The sequence below is a fragment of the Falco punctatus genome, assembly GCF_963210335.1.
Source record: "Falco punctatus genome assembly, chromosome: 6".
NCBI lineage: Eukaryota > Metazoa > Chordata > Aves > Falconiformes > Falconidae > Falco > Falco punctatus.
The window spans coordinates 15,788,976-15,813,892 of record NC_137585.1 but is presented as its reverse complement, the minus strand read 5'-3'; the positions used below and the strand labels follow the sequence as shown (position 1 = coordinate 15,813,892).

Sequence of the window (24,917 nt, the reverse complement as noted above, 5' to 3'; positions counted from 1 at the left end):
GCAGAGTACACTCTCTGTTCTATGTTGTCCTTGAGGTTTAATTGGATCAGTGCAAAATTACCAGGCACAGAAGTGATTTTGACCCACACTTTCAAAAAAACCCAAACATTTTAGTCCTTTGACTAGGGCATTACTATCCTTCCTTAAACACATTATTAAGATTCATTATCTTGCAACTTGTAGTTTGAGAAGAGAATAAACTTTCAGTTGCTTTAAGGTTCATCCATAATAAGAAATGGAGGTATAATTTGGGTATATTTAAACAATCTCCAATTTAATAAGCTTCTTCAAAAGTGGTTTGTGTGATATTTCATCAGTAAGAAAATAAAATAAATGTCACGTTTTATCTCTGTATTATTTCTGATATTCTGTTGTATCATACAGAGGTGACTTGGTACCATTGTTTTTATTCGTTAAGCTTCAGATTTTTTTCCGATAAAACTTTATCATTTTAGAGCTTTAAGCCCCCAACATGAAAATTTGTGTTCTTTTTTATTATTCAGCATTTAAGAGATGTAGTAACATTTTTATAGATTTATTACCTTTCAGATTGCAATGCCAAACACAAGGTTTATTGTCAAATAAAGCATCATTTTGGCTTTTTGATTGCCTGCTTTAGAAGAATATTGCTTCTGTTCTATAATTGCCTGTACCAAATTATTTAATTGGTTTTGTTGATATCTAATTCTGGAAAGTATCCCAACCAGAAAAAATACACAAAGTGAAATAGTGTAGCCAGGCAATATGAACTGACAAAAATTATTTTGGAAGTTTCTCACAATGAAAAAAGTATCCAAATAAAAAATCTAAACAAAAATCGTCAAGCAATAAAGTACCATCCTGGTTTGCTTCATTTTCTTTTAGGTCCCCATCCAGCAAATAGTACCTGTAGTGGTATTTCCTGATGGATTTCATAGACACCAAAATCCACAGAAGTCATTCAAAATCATAATACACTGAACATTCTTTGGAAACAGAGCATGTAGGATCATAGGATGGTTTGGGTTGGAAGGGACCTTTAAAGGTCACCTAGTTCAACCCACCTGCAATGAGCAGGGACATCTTCAACTAGAGCAGGTTGCTCAGAGATCCGTCCAACCTGACCTTGAATGCTTCCAGAGATGGGTCATCTACCACCTCTCTGGGCAACCTGTTCCAATCTACCAACCTGGGCAACCCTCACTGTAAAAAAATTCTTCCTTTTATCTAATCTAAATCTGTCCTCTTCTAGTTTAAAACCGCTACCCCTTGTCCTATTGCAACAGGCCTTTTTAAAAAGTCTGTCCCCATCTTTCTTATAAGCTCCCTTTCAGCATTGAAAAGCCACAATAAGGTCTCCCTGAAGCCTTCTCTTCTCCAGGCTGAACAACCCCAACTCTCTCAGTCTGTCTTCATAGGAGAGGTGTTCCACCCCTCTGATTTTTGTGGCCCTCCTCTGGACCTGCTCCAACAGATCTATGTCTTCCTTGTGCTTAGGGCTCCAGAGCTGGATGCAGCACTCCACGTGGGGTCTCACCAGCACAGACTAGAGGCACTGAATCACCCCTCTTGACCTGCTGGACATGCTTCTTTTGATGCAGACCAGGATACAGCTGGCCTTCTGGGCATGCAACAGCTCAGGTCCAGCTTTTCATCCACCAGCACCCGCAAGTCCATCTCCGCAGAGCTGCTTTCAATCCCTTCACCTCCCAGCCTGTATTGATACTGGGAGTTGCCCTGACCCAGGTGCAGGACCTTGCACTTGGCCTTGTTGAACTTCATGAGGTTCACATGGCCCCACTTCTCAAGCCTGTCCAGGTCCTTCTGGGTGGAACCCTGTCCCTCAGGTGTGTCAACCACACCACTCATCTTGGTGTCACCTGCAAACTTGCTGAGGGTGCATTCAATCTCACTGTCTATGTCATTGATAAAGATATTAAACGGTACTGGTTCCAATATAGACCCCTGAGGGACACCACTTGTGGTCTTGTCTCCCACCTGGACATTGAGTCATTGACCATTACCTCTGGATGCAACCATCCACCAATTCCTCAGGCACCAAACAGTCCACCCATCAAAACCATATTTCTCCAATTTATAGAGAAGGATGTTGTGGGGGACCACGTCAAAGGCCTTACAGAAGTCCAAATAGATGATATCCATATCTCTTACCTTGTCCACTGATGTAGTCACTCCATCATAGACAGCCACTAGTTTGGTCAGGTAGGACTTGCCTTTTGTGAAGCCATGCTGGCTGTCTTAAATAATTTCTTCGTCCTCCATATGCCTTAGCATAGTTTCTAAGAGGATCTGTTCCAGGATCTTCCCAGGCACAGCGATGAGGCTGACAGGTCAGTTGTTCCCAGGGTCCTCCTTTCTATCTTTTTTAAAAATGGGTGCGATGTTTCTCTTTGTCCAGTCACTAGGGACTTCACCTGATTGCCATGACTTTTCAAATATCATTGAGAGTGGCCTGGCAACTACAGCAGCCAATTCCCTCAGGACTCTGGGATGCATCTTGTCAGGTCCCATAGATTTATGTATATTCAGGTTCCTCAGGTGGTCACAAACCTGATCTTCTTTTATAGTGGGAGGGACTTTTCTCCCCCAGTCCCCATCCTGCAGTCCATCCACTTGAGAGGTGTGGGCAGAGAGATTGCCAGTGAAGACTGAGGCAAAAAAGCTGTTGAATACCATGGCCTTCTCCTTGTCCATTGTTACCAGTTTTCCATTTTTGCTCATAAGGGGGGTACACTTTCGTTGACCTTCCTTTTCTGGCTGACATACCTGTAGAAGCCCTTCTTACTATGCTTTGTGTCGCTTGCCAAGTTCAGCTCTAGCCACACCTTGGCCTTCCTGACCCCATCCCTACACAACTGGGCTGCATCCCTATACTCTTCCCAGGATACCTGGCCTGCTTTCACTGCCTGTGCATTTCTTGCCCTTTAGTTTGACCAGCAGGTCTCAATTGAACCATGCCAGTCTCTTGCCTTCCTTTCCTGATTCCTTAACCTGGGCATAGAGAGCTCTTGGGCTCTATGGAAAACATCCTTAAAGATCTACCAGCTTTGTTCTTCTCCCTTGTCCCTGAAGACAGTTTCCGGGGTGGGGGTAGGGGGATCGGGTGGGGAGGGCTATTGACTAACTCCTTGAAGAACTGGAAGTTTGCTTTCCTAAAATTCTGAGTCCTGACTTTACTCTTTGCTTGACCCATATTCTCCAGGACTGCCAACTCCACCAGTACATGACCACTGCAGCCCAGGCTGCCTCTAATCTTGGAATAACTGATTAGCTCACTTGCGTTGGTGACCATCTGGTCCAGTATCACATCCCCTCTGGTAGGGCTGTCTATTACCTGGCTTAAGAAGTTATCCTCAATGCGTTGCAGGAGTCTCCTGGATTGCCTACAGCTTGCTGTGCTACTTTTCCAACAGATATCAGGGTAGTTGAAGTCCCCCAGCAGGATGAGAGCCTGCGAGTGCGACCACTCCTGTAGCTGGAGTAAGAAGGCTTCATCAATGGGATCCCCATGATCAGGCAGCCTGTAGTAGACATCAATTGCAAGTTTCCCTTTGTGGTCTTGGTCTCTAATTCTTACCCATAAGCTTTCAACATGCTCATGGCTGTTCTTCAGAGACAGCTTTACGCACTATCCATTTTGTGACATAGAAGGCAATACCTTCTGTCCCTCCTTCCTCGCTTGTCCCATCTGAACAACCTGTAGCCATCAATAGCCACACTCCAGTCATGGGATTCGTCCCACCAAATTTCAGTAACAGCAACTAGGTTGTAGCTTTCTAGCAGCTTGACAGCTTCCAACTCTTCCTGTTTGTTGCTCATGCTGTGTGTATTGGTGTAGAGGCACTTTAGCTGGGCTGTCAGCCATGTCACCTTCTTAGAGGAACACCCTTTAATTCCTTTGAGGTGTTTCACTGGTGTTTCTCTGTTGGCTCCTGTTACCTCAGGAGTCCCTGGCTCATCTCCGTAAGACCTCAAGTATGCTCCAGTGCAGCCAGCATGACTCAGACCAACAGGTTGAGGGCCTTCACTAGCACCCCATCTCTCTAAACTTGGCATGCCATCCCACAGCTTGTCACAGGCAAGCCTGATATTATCCCACTCCCTCTTCAAGTCTAGCTTAAAGCTCTATCAATGAGCCCTGCTAGCTCATAAGCAAAGACAGCCTTCCCTCTTTGAGAAAGGTGAATCCCATCTGACAACCACAAGCCTGGTGCCACGTAGTCCATCCTGTTACCAAAAATACCAAAACTGTGGCAGTGACACCAGCCATGGAGCTATGTATTGATAGACAAGGTGTATCTGTTTCTCCCAGTGTCACTGCCTGCAAATGGAAGGAGAAAGGCAAAAATAACCTGTGCTCCAGATTCCCTTACCAACCATCCCAAGGCCCTGAAGTCTCTTTTGATCACCCTTGGACTATCCTTTGTGGCTAATGGATTCATGTCAGTTTAAGGCAGTTTGTAGCTGATCCTGCATGTCATTGGCATCAATTCACAGGCAAGTCATCACTTGATCTCTTTCAACATTTCCATCATATTGCCTTATAAGTACAATTTCACAGCAACCCATCAGCAAAGATACTAAGGTAGTATTGAACACACTCCTTGGATATCTGCTCTCCTACCCCATCATGCTTGGACCATCCTTCTTCCTGTAACCCCTAATGCAGTCAAAGCTCTCGCTGCTTCCCATCCCCAAACCCATGCTCTGAGAGAGCAACTTCTGCCAGTAGAAACTAGTAGGGACACTGGAACCATCATATCTGAAGCAAATATGGAGTCACAATATTAATATTTAGCCATTGCTATGCCATCAAAGAGCAGAGCAATCTAGTTTCTAAATGCTACACAAACATTAATCAAGGCTCACATCGTACCTCTGAGGTAAGCAACTATTATTCCCTTATGTAGCTGTGCAAACTACAGCCCCAAAAGGTTAAGCGTTTCTTCTGAGGTTCCTGGTGAACCAGACCTAGGTGACTGGGTCACTGAATCAAGCCACTCCTTGCTTTCTGGCTTCACCCTACTTGGGAGGCAGCCTCTGAGTTTTCATTTCACTGTATCACTTCACATGAAAACCATGCTAAAGGGAGAAGAAGCAGACCATAGTATCCATGATACAACAACTCCGTGTTCACCACCTCAAGCTGCACAGGATGTGAAGATGTACCATGGTACCATTTTATTTCAAATAACAGCATTCCTCTACCCCATGGGTAAAAAACCAGCCATATCCAAACCACTTGCAGGAATTCAGCAAAAGCATGAAACAGAGTTGATGAGAGCTGTTATCTTCTTCAAAAGCAATATTTCAGTGGTCAGCTGGTTATCAAGGTCTTTTATCCAGTGAGAGGCAATAGCTCTCAGCTTTCTCCACTCACTGATCTCAGCAGGAGTGGGGAGCTGCTTTCTTATTCAGAAGCCAACAATTTCAAATTGGCTGTGAAAAGGAGGAGGTCCTGGCTCCCATAGGTATGTCCTGCACACACACTTTGTTCTCTCAATATATTGGTTCTTCTGAACAATATTTCAGAAAGACTTATGTATATCCTATGTCAGCCAAAGAAATGGAACAGGCTATCCTAACACCTCTTACAAACGGAGTAAGGAAATCCTTTCACTTCTTCTTCCTCTGAAGGAGCCTCTGGGGTTCTCACTGTCTCTTCTGTTCAGCTTTCATTGTGGAGTGGACACTAGCATCTCCATGTAGACTCCTCAACACTGTCCTGGGTCTGAGGCCAAGGACATCCATCCCCAACATCATGCTCTGAGACAGCAAGCAAGTAGAGTCTCACATTGCCCCTTTAGTATCTTAACCCCCATCCTGACAATCAAGCTGAATAGGATGAATTCTCATGCAGGACTCATCCCTTTAGAATGAATTACCAACATATTTATCCTTGCATACTATTGCATCCATTTATTCAGAGAAAGGCTGAAGGCCACAACTTGCATACGGAAGATAAACTGGCAAATTAGCCTGCTGCAAGCTGCCTCCAGCCACTGTCATTCAGAAGACCACAAAGGCCCAATTGTTATTATTACTTGCACAGAAAAATCATGGCTGTCTCTTTACTCACTTTTTGAATTCCAAGTCCTTCATCCTAAAACAGGTGATCTCCAGAATTTGCCATAGTGTGTGCCTCTTTATCCATCCTGTGTGGCTGTAGTCAAAAAGTCTGCAGCACCCAACAATGTTTTTCACTTCCTTTGCAATCTGCAAGTTACAATGAATTCAATGATCTCAATGAACAAGAAACCAATAATGACACAACTGACACAAATGCAAGCACTGGAAATCTTGGCTAACATATAATACAAAATGTCATTTTATACCTATTTTGATAATACAGGACAAACTTCCCTGGCACAGTAGAAAATGTTACAATAACATTCCACAAGAAATGAGTATTTGGAATTTACTCAATGTCTAAGGCAATTTCCTCTTCAAATGGCACTAGTAAACTTCAAAACTCTTTTAGACAAAGCAATGTATTTCAGATGTGATTCATATATTTTGAACAGAAGGAAGAAGATGATCTTTCTTCAATAACTGAAACCTAAGATTTGCTGGAAACCAAATATCAAAGATCAAGGCAGGTATACATTTAATAAGTATCAATGAAGTCCAGAATATCAGTGAATTATTTGTTCTACATATACCAAAGCATTCTCTTTTTTTTCTTCACTTAAAAAAATTTTAAAAGACCAAGAAAATTTAGGTGCTGAAAGAAAATGTATACTTGGGACAAACTGACAAATATATTAACATTCTAGCAATTGCAACCGTCTTCTCCAAGTCTGTCAAAAATCTCAGCAACTTGGACCTTAAAGTAAGCATACAAACTGAATGGAGCCAGGATTTCATATCTTGTTTGTTTTCATCAAAAGAGTTGAGATTCCAGGTCTGGTACTCCCACGATGGAGCAATTATGCAGAGTGAATAGCCTATTTGTGGCTATAACCATCCACTGATGTAAGCAAAGGTTGCCCTAAGTAAGTAGCTATGACTGGTCCTTGGCAACTCTTCCTGGCAAAAAAGGGTGGAAGAAGATAAAGCTTTTTATGTAGCTAAAGACATGAAGAAGAAAAAACAGTTTTTGTTTGTTAAAAAAGTCTTTTCCTATAGTGATGGATCTAAATCAATGGAAATTCAGATTCAAAGAAAGGATTAGAATTCACCAGAGTAGGCAAGGATTTTTCTTCCTTGCCACAACTGCCAAAACATTTCCACCACAACTCCAAGCTTTTCATGGAGAAAGAAAAACAGCAATCTTTATTAATTTCTCCCTATAACCAGATTTAACTGAAATGTATTATTTAATGAGTGAAGCACATGTTTGGATACTGTGGTGTCTGGCACCAGTGGTACATTTTTCTGCCAGCTTGATACGACCATTTGTCCTTACAGGTTAGATAAGCTACATACCAACCAGTTTATGCTATCAGAATCTTTCAGCAGAGACACTAGAAGCAATGTTCCTGTTTGTTCTCTGGAGTATTAGTGATATCACAGAACTTTGAGCAACCACAGGGCCTTGCCATTGTGTCTTTGGCATAACGTGCTTTGTTGTCACTGACACATGCCAGCTGGCTGCTGCTCCCCACCCCAGCAGTGACTGCATTTCAGCAGCATTTATGCATGTAAAGCACTTGGGGTTCCCTTGGGAAGAAGGAAGACAACGAATATTTTAAATATTTTCTTATACTTCAGAAGCACAAAGGATATCCATTGAAAACACATCCTCTACAGGCATCGCAACAGGAGGAATTTCCAGACACTCCCTTATGCAGACTGCAGCTCACTGTGAGATGATTTCCTGCTACGAATCACTGAAGTTCATTTTGCTACCCACACAAGTATTGCCAGTTACTGTACATCGAGGCATTTTCCTCTGCAACTGTGCATCCCATGGATCTGGGCTTCTAAGGTACCACCTGCGCCATGCATTGCTTCCCTCTCCCAGTCTTTATGGAGCTTGCTTGGTGGCCCAGGGTATTTGGCAATGGTGCAAAGGAGATCTGGAAAGTGGCTTTCACGCATTCCCATTACCCACCTCAAACTCCTGAATTCTGCCTACAACAATATATACCTCCTTTCTGATGCTGAATGAGTCTGAAGGAGGTTATAGGGAATCCCTGAAACAAACAGGCCCCAACCATTACAGTCAGGACAAGAATTGTGCTTTCAAGAGATGGCAGCTGGATGGCTGGATAGGGAGGCAGAGAAGTTCTGCACAGCTGTGATACAATGGCTTGCCTATCCAGTGAGATATGCATGGAGGAGACTGGGAGAGATCCAGTGTTACTTCTGCAGGAAACAAAAGCTTCTTGCCCTTGACATGAGGATCAGAAGCAAAATCTGTGTTCAAATTTGTGGTTGCTGCCCCTCATTAAAGCCATACAGTCACCCTAATAAACAACATATGGGAAATCTGGGGTTATTATTTGCCAAGAAAGCAAAATAACAAAATTTTAATGGCAGCATTAAGAAATATGCTGCAAGGAATAAGTTGAGGACAGAGTGGTAAAACATGCTGCCTTCTTCAATTTTTGTGAAAAATGTGTCAAAAATGCATAAATTAGTAAAGAAAAACACGTGCTGTAACACCTGGCACTCTCTCTGGCAAAAGGACTAGAGCTCAGATGTGCTTTCAAGGCAAACCCTGCAACACAGGACAGCTTGGAAGCTTACCACCCCACTAACCATCCCTGAAGGGACTGCATCAGATCCACAGTCTCCAAAACACCCTTCTCAAGAGTGGAGGAGGTGCACGTGCAGCAAGCTGGCCAGGGCAGGAAAAGGAAGACCCTCAGCCACTTGGCTTCCAGTCTGTCTCAAGACAGTCTGACAGCAGTCTGCAGCAGTCTTTCTGCTTGACTGTCCCCTTCCCATCAGCCAGCACACCCATACAGAGATGTACACTTAGATTTCCTGCCATTCGTGGTACCCTGCTGTAAAAGGTACCAGGGGAAGAAAGAGGATGATGGGGAAGCTTTTAGAGCTATGGTTATATACCTCATGACCAAATGAAAGATTGCAATCTGCAAAGATCTATCAATCTAGCATATTACACACAGAGAGATACATACATCAGATTTTGTTTGTTTTGTTAAAAAAAGAAAGAAAGAAAATAAATGCCTGAAAAATATTCTTCTCTTGCTATAAACACATCAGTGCTCATTTTCCCTATATTCTACTTTGGGCCATTCTGTGTAAAATCTTTAATTAAAGTTTTTCTTTGAAATTGTCATCATCAAACCAGAAGAAAGAAAGTAAAAAACGGAAGGACACAGCTGTGCATATATGAAGTGCTATTCAGTACCAAATGAATTGGAACAAAATAAGTATCATGACTGTTATGCTCTTAGTTTTGGCTCTGTATTCTCAGTAGCACAGTCTAACTTGTCACTTTATATTGATTCCATCTGTTTACACTCTGCAGAGTATTGGCTTCCTACAGTGAACATTTCCTATTTACCAGCTGGTAAAGATAGGCCCAAATCAGATAGAAAAGAATTAGACTATTTTCAGATCCTCATAAACATAAAATCAAAAATTAATGGGGGAGGGGAGATAAGAGTAGGGGGAGTAAGGAAGATACATGGGCCTGATGCTTGTTCATATTGATAGCCCTTTACAAGCCATTAACAATTTTCAGAGACCTTGAAATTTGTGCAATCAGTAAACAAAATAAATCAATTTTCAGTCCTCTTTACATTCTGCTTTACATGAGTAGCCTTATTGTAAATGTGAATCAATCCCAGTACTTCAGTAATCTTTAAAGAGAAACAGTTGGGGTCTGAACTTAGCTAACATAATATTCCCACTCCCACCAGCCAGCTACGAGTAAAAAACCTCCATACAAAATGGATGTGCACATGCAATACAGAGCCATCTTTGCACTCCACCAAACTGAATTTCTTTCTTTTTCATACTTGCTGGATTCCTTTCTTAAGGAGACTACTATTTGGAGGGGTTGACTCACTTCAGAAGAGTCCTTTCATTGTCATTTAAAAAAAAAACTGTTGCAGGTTGCAACCTTGTCTTGAACAAATTTTTTTTTTTTTAACATTCAAGAATGCAGTGTCATTGAAGTTGAGGCTCCTTTCTATAGTACCATGTCCTTTTGCAAGTATTACTGGGAAACAAATCCTGTCCCTATTTTTGGAGTCCTAGCAGCCACATCAGTGAATTTGCAGTCTATAAAGAAAAAGAAGGCAGATTTGCATGCTTAGAAGACAAGCTGCCTTCTATTGAATAGGTCTCTGCTGCACTAGGGCAGAAGCATAAAGCCAGGGCATCAGCTGGCCAGATGCATGGAAGAGTCTGGGCTTCTGTTACGGTATGAAAGTTCTGGTTCTTGTTACTCACAGCACATAAAGAAGTGCATAAATACCCCAACAACATTGCTGCCTTACTACCTTGAACACTCACTGAGTCAGCAGAAAAGAGCCCTTTCATGCGCCACCATTTATATTCCCAGGCACACCTCCCTTCAGCATTTGGCCCACCTTCCCAGGCTGTTCTTTTCTTAGGAGGCAGCACTGTGTATCCTACACATTGTGGCCATTTTCCTACAATTTGCTGTTACTTTTCTTTCTTGATCAGTTGTGGGGTTTTTTTCATCTTTTCTTTAAACCTGCTTTTCCCAAGACAGTGACCTTCAGGAGTAACATATTATTACATTTGGCTAGAAACAATGGAAGGACTTCTATAGTCAAAACTAAATTTAAAGTTTTACCCTGGCATTTGAAATGCTCAAAATCTCTTCCTAGATTACCCACACTTTATTGAACAAGTAAGAATGACTACAAAGGCAGGAAGGCTCACTTCCAACAAATACAACAAATAACTGGTCTCATAAAGAGAGGCAAGTTCAGCCCTGGACCACCTGGTTAAGTAAACTGCCAGCATGGCTAGAGTTTCTAAGTGCAGGGCAGTGATGAGAAATCCAAGGCCTCCTGTCAGGTCTTGGTTCCCCTGTGTCTCTTCACTGACTAGATGATGCTCTGAACCACCTGTTGCTTTCCTTAGTTGTATTGGGTTTGCATGGCAAGGTTTTGGTAGCAGGGAGGCAGGTTGGGAGGGCAGGTGGGCAGCTACAGTGGTGGCTTCTGTAAGAACCTGCTAGAAGCTTCCCCTATGTCTGACAGAGCCAGTGCCAGCCAACTCCAAGATGGACCTGCCACTGGCTAAGGCTGAGCCCATCAGCGACAGCGGTAGTGCCTCTGTGATAATGTATTTATGAAGGAGGTAAAAAGCCTACAATTGCAGCCAGAGAGAGCAGTGAGAACATGTGAGAGGAACAGCCCTGCAGACATCAAGGTCAGTGAAGGAGGGGAGGGAGGAGGTGCTCCAGGTGCTGGAGTAGAGGTTTGCCTGCAGACTGTGGTGAAGACCATGGTGAGGCAGGCTGTCCCCCTGCAGACCGTGGAGATCCATGGTGGAGCAGATAACCCCCTGCAGCCCATGGAGGACCCCACACTGGAGCAGGTGGATGCCCGAAGGAGGCTGTGACCCTGTGGGAAGCCCGCACTGGAGCAGGCTCCTGGCAGGACCTGTGGGAAGAGGAGCCCACGCTGAAGCAGGTTCGCTGGCAGGAGTTGTGACCCCTGTGGGGGACTCACACTGGAGCAGCCTGTTCCTGAAGGATGGCACCCAGTGGAAGGGACCCACACTAGAGCAGGGGAAGTGTGTGAGGAGTCCTCCCCCTGAGGAGGAAGGGGCGGCAGAGATAACGTGATGAACTGACCGTAACCCCCATTCTGCGCCACTCATGGGGGAGGAGGTAGAGAAATTGAGAGTGAAGTTAAGCCCAGGAAGAAGGGGGGGGTGGAGGGAAGGTGGTTTAAGCTTTAGTTTTTATTTCTCATTATCCTGCTCTGATTTGATTGGTAATAAATTAAGCTAATTCCCCCAAGTCAAGTCTCTTTTGCCCGTGATGGTCATTTCGGAGTGATCTCTCCCTGTCCTTATCTTGACCCATGAGCCTTTCATTATATTTTTTTCTCCCCTGTCCAGATGAAGAGGGTAGTGATAAAGCAGCTTTAAGGCACCTGGTGTCCAGCCAGGGTCAACCCACCACATTGATCTTGGGCTTTATAGTAGTTATGTTGTCTAAATACAGCTATGTGTGTTTGGTGGTCCAAATGTGGCTTTCTGCCTATACAAGGAGAAAAATTTTATTCCATATTATACTGAGGACATTAGGAACTTTTTCTTTTTTTTTTTTTTTCCCCAAACATGCACATACAAATTCAAAACCCAATCAGAGTCACGAATATAAGTGTATCCTTGACTGATCATGTGCATCCAAACTGAAGCAGAATAAGGTTTGGCTTGGGAATAGCCATTGCAATATTGCAGATAAATATTTAAAAGAATGTATGAACTCTTAAGCGTATCTGAATAATTATCTGTGTACATCATGCACTTATGTATCTTGCAATGCTTCTTTAACTGAATTGTTCCTGGGATATATATGCAGCAGTAACCTTGCCTTAAGTTAATGATTTTTTTTTCTGTTAATATAATAAAATATACATAACAGCTCTATTTCACAATGCTGTTAAAAAATAACAAAGAACCTTGTAAATTAAATATACCTCTAATTAGGACTTTGGAGGATATCTTCAATTTATAAATTCTCTAATAAGAAGATATTACAGCCATTTCTTTTGTGATAGGAAATGCTTAACACGAAAACATAAATGCTACTCTTCAGTTAGTTGCATATAGCCAAATGAATAAAAGCTATGACATTAATAACAACTATACCGAGTCATGATTGATAGGCTTTTCTACAGCGAGAAAAGATTGTCTTGGATACAATCTGTCCTAACAGCCTTGCGATATGTTAATATTTTATTCAGACTAGAGTGAGGATATATTCAGATGTCCTACTCAGTGGAAGGGAAGCAAATGCGTTGCAAATACTACTGCAGCCCTGAGGTGCAATAACAGCTGTGAAATCAGAAAGATTTTATTTCCCCCTCCCAAATTACAGGCCAAGCCCATGCCAAGCACAGCAGGAGGTTGGATTTTCCTTGGAATTTATATCAGGTTATGTTTAATGTATTTCTTCTTCTATGAAAAGTCTTAGGGTAGAGCCAACAGACTGTCACACAGTACTCTAGAAGGCATGGAATACTCTTCTGTGTCCTTGTAAATAATAACTACTATTAGCCATGATATATGACATTAGGTTAACTTGCAAATGCCCAAATATAATAAAGTATCATGATGTTTATAAACAAATTTTCATGGCTCACTTTGTGCAAAAATAAAACAATAAAAATCCAGGTTTCCCAGACTCACACCACCACTTCCTCCTCTAATTAAAAAAAAAAAATCGTGCAGAGATTTAAGTAGACTGAGCTCTCAGGTATCTGGATACTTCTAAATAAAAAGAGAACAAAATGCTTAAAATACCATCCTTCTGATGTGACAGAATGTTTTACACCAGTCTTGCAAAGGACTAAACCATTACAGAAATTGTACTGCCTTGCAGAGTCTAGTTTCTTAAGTAAGTATTGTTACTCAAGCCACAAGGCATCTAGTAACTAAGAAGTAAAATCACAGTGGGACTGTGCCAGTCCTACATCAGAGATTTGTTGCAAGACTGCTTGAAAGAGAAGAGTGCTTATGGTTTTGATGCTATAAGTGATTCACATTGTGGATTAGAGAGGCTTTCAAAATACTGCTTAATACTTCAGCTTAATTAAAAAAAAGCGAAACAACAAAAAAATCCTAAGCATACAAGTATGACCAGATATTCATGATGCAACAGCGCAACATCCTTTTAAACATGTTACTAAAGTGATATCAGTACATTAAGAGCATCTTCTACTTACCTGAAATGAATTACTACCCCAGCCTGTGGTTTCTGTTACCACCCTGGTCAACATACTTTCTTCCTGAGCAGGGATTCCAGCTAACTTCATGTCATTGGTTGGCAACTGTGGCTAATTTGTTTTTGCATGCATACAAAAATGTAACCATGGATCATTGTTCAATCTGAAAATAAATATAAAAAAGATTAGATTTACATAAAACACAAGTGCATTGATGAACAGACACCACAAGTGCATCACAGTACCATTGAAGACCACTGTAAGGACATCAATGGGAGAGTCTTGTTTTAGCATCTGAACAACTACAAATGCAAGAAGGTGGCTTGCTCCTGCCTTCACTGTGGCTAATCTTCACAGCCCTGCACTGCTTTTAGAGAAAACCATCACAGACCTGGATCTCTGAGCAGAACAGAAATGTAACAGCTGCTCCTCTGCCGCAACCATGATGACTGCTAGTGTAAAATATTTTTTCTTGAAGGATTTTTTTTTTTTGGTTGCCATAAGGGATACAAAGGGATGCTAGCAACTTGATCTGGCCCTTGGGATGGCAGAGTAGTCCCCCCTCCTCTGCTCCTATCAGATACTCTCCAGAGAACAACAGGCATGTCTCCTCGTCCCCTTCTCCCCCAGCACAAATCTGAGATGCGTTTGTCGCCGGTAACTTCTAAAATTATTTTTAAAATTTGAAAACATTGCCTCGCTTTTACTTTTGTTTCTTTATCCTATTGTCTTGCATCAAGCACCAGAGCAGGTCATTTTCAGCTATTCAGTCATTGTCAGTCTGCTGGACAAGTTTACTTTCACTAGTGGTTTCTGCAGGTGCCAAATTCCACTCTGCACATCCTTCTCTGCTTTCAGCCTTAACTTACTGCTTCTGAAAAGCTTTGTGCAATTTTATTCATAGCTGTATTTGTGGGATCAAGTCTTAGAAGCCAAGCTCTGCCATCGTTTCAGCCTCTGAATTTAGTGGAATTGCTCGAGTTTTACAGAGGGAAAGTAGCTCTGACAATGCCTCCCACCGAACCTGCCAGAAAACAGCACCTGCACTGCCCTCCCGTGGTGCAGTCACACCGCCGGTGCCCGGCAGCTCCGACCGACCCACCGGCGATTCTGCTCCTGTAATCGCAGATGCTCTCCGACAAGTTCTCCAACAAACCAGCCGGCCAAAGGACAGCACGGTCTAAGCGCGGTGCTTACTTTCCACATTTTAGTGAGTTTAAAAGGAAATCAAGAGTAACGTTTTATATATTCTCTTTGAACGCTGGAAGAAAATCCAACCCCAAGCAAACAAAACGCTTTACCATTTTATTATATTGCATGTAATAAAGAAAAGATTAACCTTTTATTCCAGGAAAGATCGCTCATTTGTTATTTAATTAGTTTTCACTAATTAATTAGAATTTTTTAAGCTCCCCTGTCTCTCTGGGAGAAAGTGGCTTAGGTGCCTCCCTTTTTCTTCTTTTCTTTTGCTGCTCCTCTTCTTCCTCCTGCTTCCTTTCAAAGTCCTAATCCCATTTTTGTATCCTCAGTATTACACTCCCTCATTCTCTCTTTGTCTGGGAGTTTTCTTAGCTTTGCACTTGCTGGGAACAAACTTGGTCTGGAATTTACAGAATATTTTTTGAGGCAACTCTTTATTGAAGGCCAGATCATACAAACCCACAGGACAAACTGCAGGAAAAGGAATTTCCCTGCTGAATTTCACCCTTTATATTTTATTGGGCGGGGGGGTGGGGGGGTGGGGAAGGTGTGTGGTGTGAAAAATATTTAGTGCTCCACTAAGAAAGCTACTGTGAGAGCACAGATTGGGGGGGGGGGGGGGGCAGCTGTGGGGGGTTGTATGTGTGTATGTATGTAGATATTATTATTATTTTTACATAGAGTATGGCTCTATTTTCCATTTTACTTCACTGAAGGTAAGAATCCAAATCAATCCCAGTTCACACACAGCTGGTGTCTTCTCAACTTTACTTTTGAAAAATTAACCTGCACTGGAAACCAAGATGAATGCAATTTATTTAATCCTAAAGGATTGAATCCTGAAACATTATAACTTTCCCATTACTGTGTCCCTTGGCTTAGCTTCTGTGTTTCACTTAAAGACATGTCAAGCCAAGTGGCATGTTTTCAAATCCCTATTCAACAATCAGTTATAATTTCTTTCATACACAACAACTTTCATTGTTAACTTAGAGAACAGACTGACTAGTCTTCAAAGTTCGTATTTTTCCAGTAGCAGAGCGGTGGCTTAGCAGACCATTCCCTTCCCTTTGCCAATCAGGTAACATTCCTATGGCAACTATGCCAATTACACATACAGAAAAAGCAATTTTAGAAGAAAGCATATTGTATCTCTATGTCACTAGAAGCTCACATTAGCAGCTAGATTCTGCCTTGAGAGCTAGGTAATTCACAAGTGATTCATGACTGCCTACAATTTAGGAGCAATTTGACTACATAAGAGGGAACACTTACCTTCTGAGCACGTTGGTACTTCTGGCAATTTTAGTGAACTTTGACAGGAAGTCAAGATATGGCCCAGTAACTGTGTCAATATTTGGGATCTGTATTTCGATATACATGGATAAGTCCTAGAGTGATACCAGATTTTTTTAAATACTTCATTTGCATTACTTATTCTTCTCTTAAACAGCAAAAACGGATTTCTCTTATAATTTTGGGTTTGTTTTGTGTACTCTCAACAACTTGTCTAGAATTAAGCAGAACATTAATTTAATATCTGGTAAATCCCTCCCCAAAAAAGTTACAACCTACATGTCTTTCCATCCTGCAAGATAAAGATTTCTCAACTCTCTAGCTCTATGATCTCTCACACATATATATGAAAGTATATTCATTCTCTGATGCATCCTTCTCTTGTTCCAAAAGACTACTTCATGTGTCCCCCTAATGATACTTCAGTATTAGCAAAGAATTTAACAGCAATCGTAGCTGAAATGGGCTTAACTCGTTACAGTTTAAAATGCAAATGTAACAGATAGGCTCACCCAAATTAAACAGGCAAACAAGACTCAAGTACATTAGAAAAAAAATAATATATATATATATAAAACTTAGCCACCTACACTTTCAGGACAGAAATTTAAGTGTACAATAATGCCGGTGCAGGCTGCACGTCAGAATCCTCCCTTAGTTTTGGTAAATGTCAGTCTTGATGTCATGTAAACACCCTATGTTCCTTTAAGTCCAATCTGACGATGGTTTATAAGGTAGCAAATACCAAAAGTGAGCTGAGAAACTCCCCAGGCAGACAAAAACCAGCTGATCTCTAACTCAGAGTTCACAATCTAATGTATGCATATTTATAACACCACCATGTATATGAATTGAAGCTGTCAGATCTTTTTGTTTTAATCTAAAAAACTGCTAGTAAATGGCAACTCTTTCAAACAGTGAGACACACTACACAGACAAAATCCTTATATAGACATCTAAACCGTCAAATTTAGCTCTTTACTTTTGCAAGTTTTCTACGACTTTCACTTGAACAGAAGGTTTTGACCATGTCTAGCATCTTTTTGATAATATTGGTCTGGAACCTGCTCCCATTGAAATTTTACTCTTGACATAAATAGAAACAACTTCTAAATGATTATGAACAGCAATGACGTAGCATACCTCTGCCAGCACAGCATCAAATTCAGCTTCTATTAGATGAAAGATTTCAATCACTCCCCTGAATCCACCCTTTGTGACTCTCAGGGTCTGACCAACATCAAGCACCTGAAATGCTTTTTTCAGCTCATCTTTTTCAGCTGTCTTTTGAAGCAAGATCTGCCCAATGTCCCAGGAGAGTAATGCGGGATCTGGGACAGAGCTCATAGGAGTATCTGATGCCTAATATATTTTACAGCTATGCCTAAGTCTGGCAAAATCACATATTTTTTCTCAGAATTCAATACAGATCAGTTCATTCCCAAAAATATTCAAGTAAATTGGTTATTGCTTGTCCACTGATTTGAAAGCAATAAATAACCAAACACAATGGTAAGTATTCAAATAAAAGATTCTAGGGTTTCTCTTTCTGCTACTACAGCCAAAACAGCAAGTTGGAATACACACTTAAGATCTAAAAGTTAAAAAACAATAAATAAAATAAAGCTACAATGGATAGATGTGTTCTATCACAGCAGACCTCCCACTTCAAACTACAGAGAGGATCTCTTTGCCCTGTAAAATTTAGAGACTTTTTTTAGTTATTGAGCTTTGGTTAGAGATACCAAGAAGTAGTGGGGTCAATGTTCACTGTCTGTATATGGAGTCTATAGCTGGTAAGTATTTTTGCACATGCCAGCCCCTTTCCCACTAAAAATATCACCAGCAATGGAGAGTGGAAGTCCCTGACAGTGCGATGTAGTGTACAGCGATGTCTTATATTACTTAAGACACCTCTGACTCTCATTAGACTTGAATAAGAACTAAACACAGACCAAAAGATTTGGCCTGATGTTTCTTTTGGATTCATAATGAGCCAAATTCAGCAACAGTTATGAGCATTTAATTACTTTCTACTTGAATCAAAGGAGGTTTTGTACACAAGTCTGAACACTGGGGCTAGTTCATAGGCATTTTTTCCAAACTTTAATCTAGGATCTGCTCTTAAACAAAATGTAACTGCCTTCAGAAGCAGCTTTGTTTACAAAAAACAAGATGGCAAAATACAGCTTTTTGTTATTTACAGCTTTGCTGCAGTTTTATGAGAGCCAAATTTTTTCTTATGCTCATCTCTTCCTTACAATGAAAGTATACAATCATGGATGCCTTGCACATTTCATTTCAACTTCAAGCCATTCTGACAAAAGAAAGCATTCAAATTCACAGCTGGATACAGCTTTGGTGAAATCAATAGAGCTCACAGCTTACTCCTACAATGAATCTGACCCTAAATCTAAACCTACATGGCAGGGAGAAGAGAAAAAGTGACAGGAACCATGATGGAGGAAGCCTCGCATGATAATAATTAAAAATTACTTGCAAGAGGAATGTCCACATTGGGATTAACAGCAAATTCTTACTTGATTGGAACAAACTATAAATCTTAGTGCTCCAGAAAATGAGCTTTCCCTGGTAAATCATTTCAAATGAGCTCCCAAAGGATAAGATGTATATCAAATCTGGTAATGTGTTATAATTGGAACCAGTGATCTTGTAGTGACTTCAGAACATAAGTGAGACAGTAGCCCCAAGAAGGCCATCTCTCAAGTTCCAGTGGACTTCAGAGAAGGGAAGGAAGACCTTGTTTCCTCATATGCAAGCAGGAGGAACAAGAGTTGGGTGAGAAGGGCCGTGGCTCCCTCTTCCACCCTTTCTCCATTAGTAGAACTACACTGATTTTGTTCATGTCCACAGGATCCAGCAAACATGGTGTATCTGTGACAGATGACTTCTCTCCAAGTATCAAGGGAAATAGACCCCAAATCCTTAATAGTGCAAGGGCTTCTTGCCTGCTACAGCTCGCTACATTGAAAGGCACCACTGAACCCCAAGAAAGCAATAGGACAGTGTTGTGGTTTAACCCTGGCCAGAAACCCAGCACCACGCAGCCGCTTGCTCACTTTCCCTCACCCAGAGAGATGGGAAGGAGGATCAGAAAGGAATATTACACTCAAGGGTTGAGATAAGAACAATTTAATAGTTAAAGCAAAAGTTGTGCACGCAAGCAAAGCAAAGCAAGGAATTCATTCACCACTTCCCATGGGCAGGCAGGTGTTCGGCCATCCCCAGGGATGCAGGGCTCCATCACACGTAACGGTTACTCGGGAAGACAAATCCCATAATGACAAATGTCCCACCTTCCTTCTTTTTCCCCCAGTTTATATACTCAGCATGACGTCATATGGTATGGAATACCTCTTTGGCTAATTTGGGTCACCTGTCCTGGCTGCGTCCCCTCCCAATTCCCAGTGCCTCTCCAGCCCTCTTGCTGGCAGGGCCCAAGGAACTGAAAAGTCCTTGATTTAGTATAAACATCACCCAGCAACAACTAAAAACATCATTGCAGTTATCAACATTGTTCTCACATCAGAGCCAAAACACAGCACTGTACTAACTACTAAGAAGAAAGTTAACTCCATCCCAGCTGAAACCAGGACAGACAGAAAGAATTCAGAAGATGATGCCACCTACAAGTTACACAGTACTCGTCCTCTGAGCAATAGAAGGATTTTGACTTAAAGTCCCAAGACTGCAAACGCCTAGAGTTCAGTACAAATCTGCGGTTGATTTGAGCGCTGCCTGCTGTCACGCAATTATGCTCAGTTTTGTGTAGAATGAGGTCCTGGGGTAAATGTCATGCCTTGAGAGGAGGGGTGCAAGGCACCCTTCTTCTGCAGTTGTCACTTTAGCGATGGTCTCCCCTGGATTTAAAACAGGACTACAAAAATATGCTAGAATATGAGACACAAAAAGAAGCAGCGTGGCTGGCAAACAGCAACAAGAAAGACAAAAACTGATTTCTTGATATGAGATCTAATTTGCTGGTAAAAATATTGAATTAGATAACTCTTGCTCACTAACAGTGGCCAGATGAGCGGAGTTCACAATTTCTGTGGTTGTGCTGGATACTATCTTTTATGTCAGCACTTTCAGATATGTAGTTCAGAGTAGACTAGAGTGATAGACTAACTCCTCTACCAAATAACACGGAATTATCTCTGGAAATGTTTTTGGCCATTATCTGAAGGCTATGCACATTAAAGTACTCTAAAAATCTTTTAAAACACAACCTTTTAGTTAAAAAAGCCTGCTATTTTATTAAACAGTACAGTTGCTTAGTTGTTTGTTTAGACTTTTAGGCTTTTGCAGGAGAAAAATACATGTACCAGACACCAGCTCATTACACTAATTAGTCTGTTTTATGAAGAGCTATTATTAATTTTCTGCACCAGGAAATCTGAGGCAAACTATACTGTAAGTGTAAACAGAAGAGCTAACTGGGAAAATAACAATCAGACAAAGATAGTGTTGCATGGCATATGCAACAGTTCCATAAGTGTGGCTCACTGGTGACCTGCTAGGCAATGTTAAATGGTCTGCATCTGCTCTGTGCAACCATACAGCTTGAACAGCGCCTGCGACTGCAAACGCCACCATGTGAGCTCCCGGTAGGAATGCTGAGAGCCGACTATGCTCTACCACTCGAACCGATGGGAGATGCCACCCTGGGCCTTATTCAGGTCTGATAGGGCATTTGTCTTTGCCCATGTGGAACGTGTTTTGAGTGCTAATAAAGTAAGGGTGATCCAGGCGATGGTACTATCACCCGATCTCTTCCATGCCATTTTACAGTCATTAGTCACAAAAATACTTTCAAATATTGGCAGTCTTATGCACGGGATCACAGGGTAATTCTGTGGATACTTAGGTAGTTAACCCAATCAGACACTTCAAAGGAAAGATTTTAAAAGGCCCTGTTTCCTCTATTACAAACATAATTAGAAATTTGGTTTCTCCCCAGACTGCGCGGCAGTCAGATAGTAGAATGCATTTCCTCTTCTCTCTGACACGTGCCAATCAATTGCACTGTGCTCCTGCCATTCAATTACCACAGTATAGAAAGCAAATGTTAGCACAGGGAATTCTATGAGTTCTGTAGCCTTCTGAAAATCCAGCATGCTATGAACAAATGACAAAAGCTATATAAGGAGGTTCAGTCAATTCTCTGTAAAGGGAGTTGAGAAGTAAAATAAAGCAGACATTGCAGGGCCAAGTGAAAAACAGCAGGACAAGAGCAAGACTCACTTGCAGCACTGTGCAGCATTTTACACAGATAGAAAAGCCCTTCTTCATCTTCCCCCCACAAAAAAAAAGCCCCAAACCAAGCCCATCCAAAATGAATAAACAAACCCACCATAGTTCAAACACTCAGAGTTGTCATTACCTAGCTCAGTGCTTTGGACTACTAGGGAGAACGCAGGGCAGGAAGGGGAGAACACCACCTTTCTGATAACTTAAGCCATCTTCATGTTATCAAACCGAAATTAAGTAGATCTGAGCAGAACATCCTCGCTGTTTAACACACGGCAAATTAAGCAGTTGCTGGGTACTGCACTGCATCTTCATCCTCTGTATGCTCAAATTGTTAGAATAATCTCTGACTGGGTTTTGACGCAAGCTTGAGTCAAGCAGCTTCTTGGGTGCATTTCAGGAGTTAGCTTGGTCAGGAACCATTCCCAATGGGCAGTCTGCATGCAGCCATCCTGTTTCAAAGGCTGGGAAGTGTTTAACAGTCTGGACATGGGCTACGCCATGCCAGTTGGCCTCAGTGCCAAGAAACAGTGACAAGCACACTTAACTTACTAGCATAGCCCTTCTACAGCAGTAACCCCTGGCAGATGTCCTAGCTCTGTAGTCATCCATTAAAAGAAATTAGCCTCCAAGCATTCTTTCTCCACCACTCAGGTGGAAAACAACCTTTTCTTTTTCATCTGATGCATGGCTAAGCATCACCATTACTACAGTCACTTGGCTGAAACACTTGCAGTGGCAACCATGCAAGTTTGGCTCTCTAGAAACCATAAACAGGGAGGGTCCATTTCTCAGAGGCCAAGAGCTCAAATGAATGGGTTCTGGCTGCAAGATCTACCTTATCATAAATACAGGCAGACAATAAGTGTATTTGAAACAAACAAACGCAAGCCGATTCTGCTGTTGCCTCCTCAGGCACCACCAAGCTTTATCCCAGGTACTGGGGGTTTGTGCCAGCTATTTGTATCATGCCCAAGCCAGAGGGAAATTCACAGACCTTTCACTACTACTATACCCTTTTTACAGGTTCAGCAGACATACTTAAATCAATTTGTTGGCAAAAGGACCATTGCAACATCTAAGGCAGCAACAGCTATGCGGCTTGTTAGCTAGGCTACAAAAACAGTATGGTAAGTAGAAGCACATCCTGCTGATGATGACTTCATTAGCAAAGCTTTCTTTGACTTCAGAAAATTGGGTTGGAGCTCTGAAGTACTCATTAAAACCAAGTGCAACTGGTATTTTTGTGGACTCTAGACATTTTCTGGTAGAAATGTATGTGCATCTGGTCTATTAACAGTCAGCTTGCCTTTCTTAGCTACCTCTCACAGACCCTGCAGAAATAGTCCATAGTCCATAACAAGTCCATACACTGAAAGTCAAAGATTACTCATATAATCAAATTTGAACTTTCATCAGATACTGAGCCTGGTTCTCTTTCCACTTACACTGCATTTACACCTGCAAAATATCAGTGCCTGTATCAAGAATAACTTACCTGCACTGAATAGCTCCTGATTTATATTTCACTTGGAATTCACGCTGGTGCATAAAAAGTCATAAATCAGATCCATTGCTTATATTTTTAAGTACACTACTACTAGTATGAGGGCAAGATCCTCAGTTACCATAAATCAGAACAGCTCTGCTTGCTTTCCCATCTTCAGAAGAATTACAGCATTTATAGCCACTAAGGGATTTGCCCCTCATTTCTTCTCATTTCAATAATTTAATTGATAAGAGTTTCCCAAGTGTCTATATACCAAGTTCTTGCATCTGAGGCGTGTTTCACTGTAGTTACAAGATGGATGTTCTTGCAAATGGTATAAACATATTTCTGGCCAGTTTAGATAGAAATGTAGAAGGCGGTTTCTAACAGAATAATGAGGATGTCTTACAGTGTTTCAGTCAGAACCATGGGACTACATCGTTTTCTTTTCTTGGAAGAATAAATAAAGCTTTAGAATAGAATTCTTTTTCTATTTATATATATCTGAATATATCTGAAAGCTTCACGATTTTGTATTGTGTTTGGCAAAACAGATAGCAAGTCTCACCTTCATTTTCTCTTAGCTCTTTTTCTTTAAAGCCTAATACATTCTATTTTATGTAACCTAAAGTAAAAGGATCACTGTAACCTTGTCCTTTATTTCATTTTATTCCCCTTGAAAGAATGCCAGTCTCTGCAATTGTCAGGGAACAATTAAAGCTATGAAATCCCCCATGCAGATGAAGGGTGAACAGTTTATGGCTCTAACACAATTTGTTGTTCTCATGATGGGGTTATAGCGAACAACCGGCAGCAGAGCCACATCAGACTAAGTTCCTGCATGATCTGAAATGGGCTACCAGAGGCTTCCATGGTGTGGTAGGTTGACCTAGACTGGCTGCCAGATGCCCACACATCTGCTCTCTTATTCCCTCTCCTCAACAGAACAGGGGGTGGTAACAATGTGGAAAAGCTCACAGGTTGAGATAAAGACATGAAAAATCACTCACCAATTATCATCACAGGCAAGATAGACTTGATTTGGGGAACATTAATTTAATTTGTTGCCAATTAAAAATAGAATAGGATGGTGAGAAACAAAGACAAAAAAACTAGAACACCTTCCTGCCACCCTCCCCTTCTTCCCAGGTTCAACTTCACTCCTTCACTCCCAGCTCTTCTATTCCCCTCCCTGGAGCAGCACAGGGGGGTGGGGATGGTGGGTTGCAGTCAGTCCGTAACAGCTCCTCTCTGCCACTCCTTCTTCCTCGCACTTTTCCCCTGCTCCAGTCTGGGCCAGTCAGAAGGACTGCTGGCTGCGGTCCTTCACAAACTGCACCTGCGTGAGCTCCTCTCCACAGGCCACAGCTCCTGCTGGGAGCCTGTTCCAGCATGGGCTCTCCACAGGCTGCAGCTTCCTTCAGCGCATGCCCACCTGCTCTGATACGGAGTTCTCTGTGGGCTGCAGTGTAGATATCTGCTCTGGCATGTTTCTCTTCATGGGCTGCAGTGAAATACCTGCTTCACCATGACCTCCTCCAGGGGCTGCAGGCAACTCCGCTCTGCTGCTTGGAACATCTCCTTCTCCGACTTTGGTATCTGCAGGACAGTTTCTCACACTTCTTCTCTTCCCTTCTCTCTCTCTCTAACAGAGCTGTGGTGCACTTTTTTGTTGGTTTTTTTTTAACCCTTTCTTAAAGATGCTTTCACAGATGTGCCCCAGCTGATGGGCTCGCCTTGCCCTGCAGTGGGTCTGTTGGAGCTGGTGGGAAGCAGCTGTATCTGGCAAGGGGCAGCCCCTTGCC

The 24,917-nt window shown here is 41.9% G+C and overlaps 1 protein-coding gene across 1 annotated transcript in view; it reads right to left on the bottom strand.

Moving 5' to 3' along the window:
• The window catches only part of EFCAB6 (EF-hand calcium binding domain 6), a 110,023-nt gene extending 88,411 nt beyond the window's left edge, over positions 1-21,612 (bottom strand). The window contains 4 exon segments of the mRNA XM_080391614.1: positions 3,043-3,602; positions 4,625-4,762; positions 6,080-6,224; positions 17,390-21,612. Of these exon segments, the coding sequence (XP_080247740.1) occupies positions 3,043-3,602; positions 4,625-4,762; positions 6,080-6,224; positions 17,390-17,699 (1,153 nt within the window). The 5' untranslated portion in view covers positions 17,700-21,612.
• Between the last annotated feature and the right edge of the window lie 3,305 nt (positions 21,613-24,917).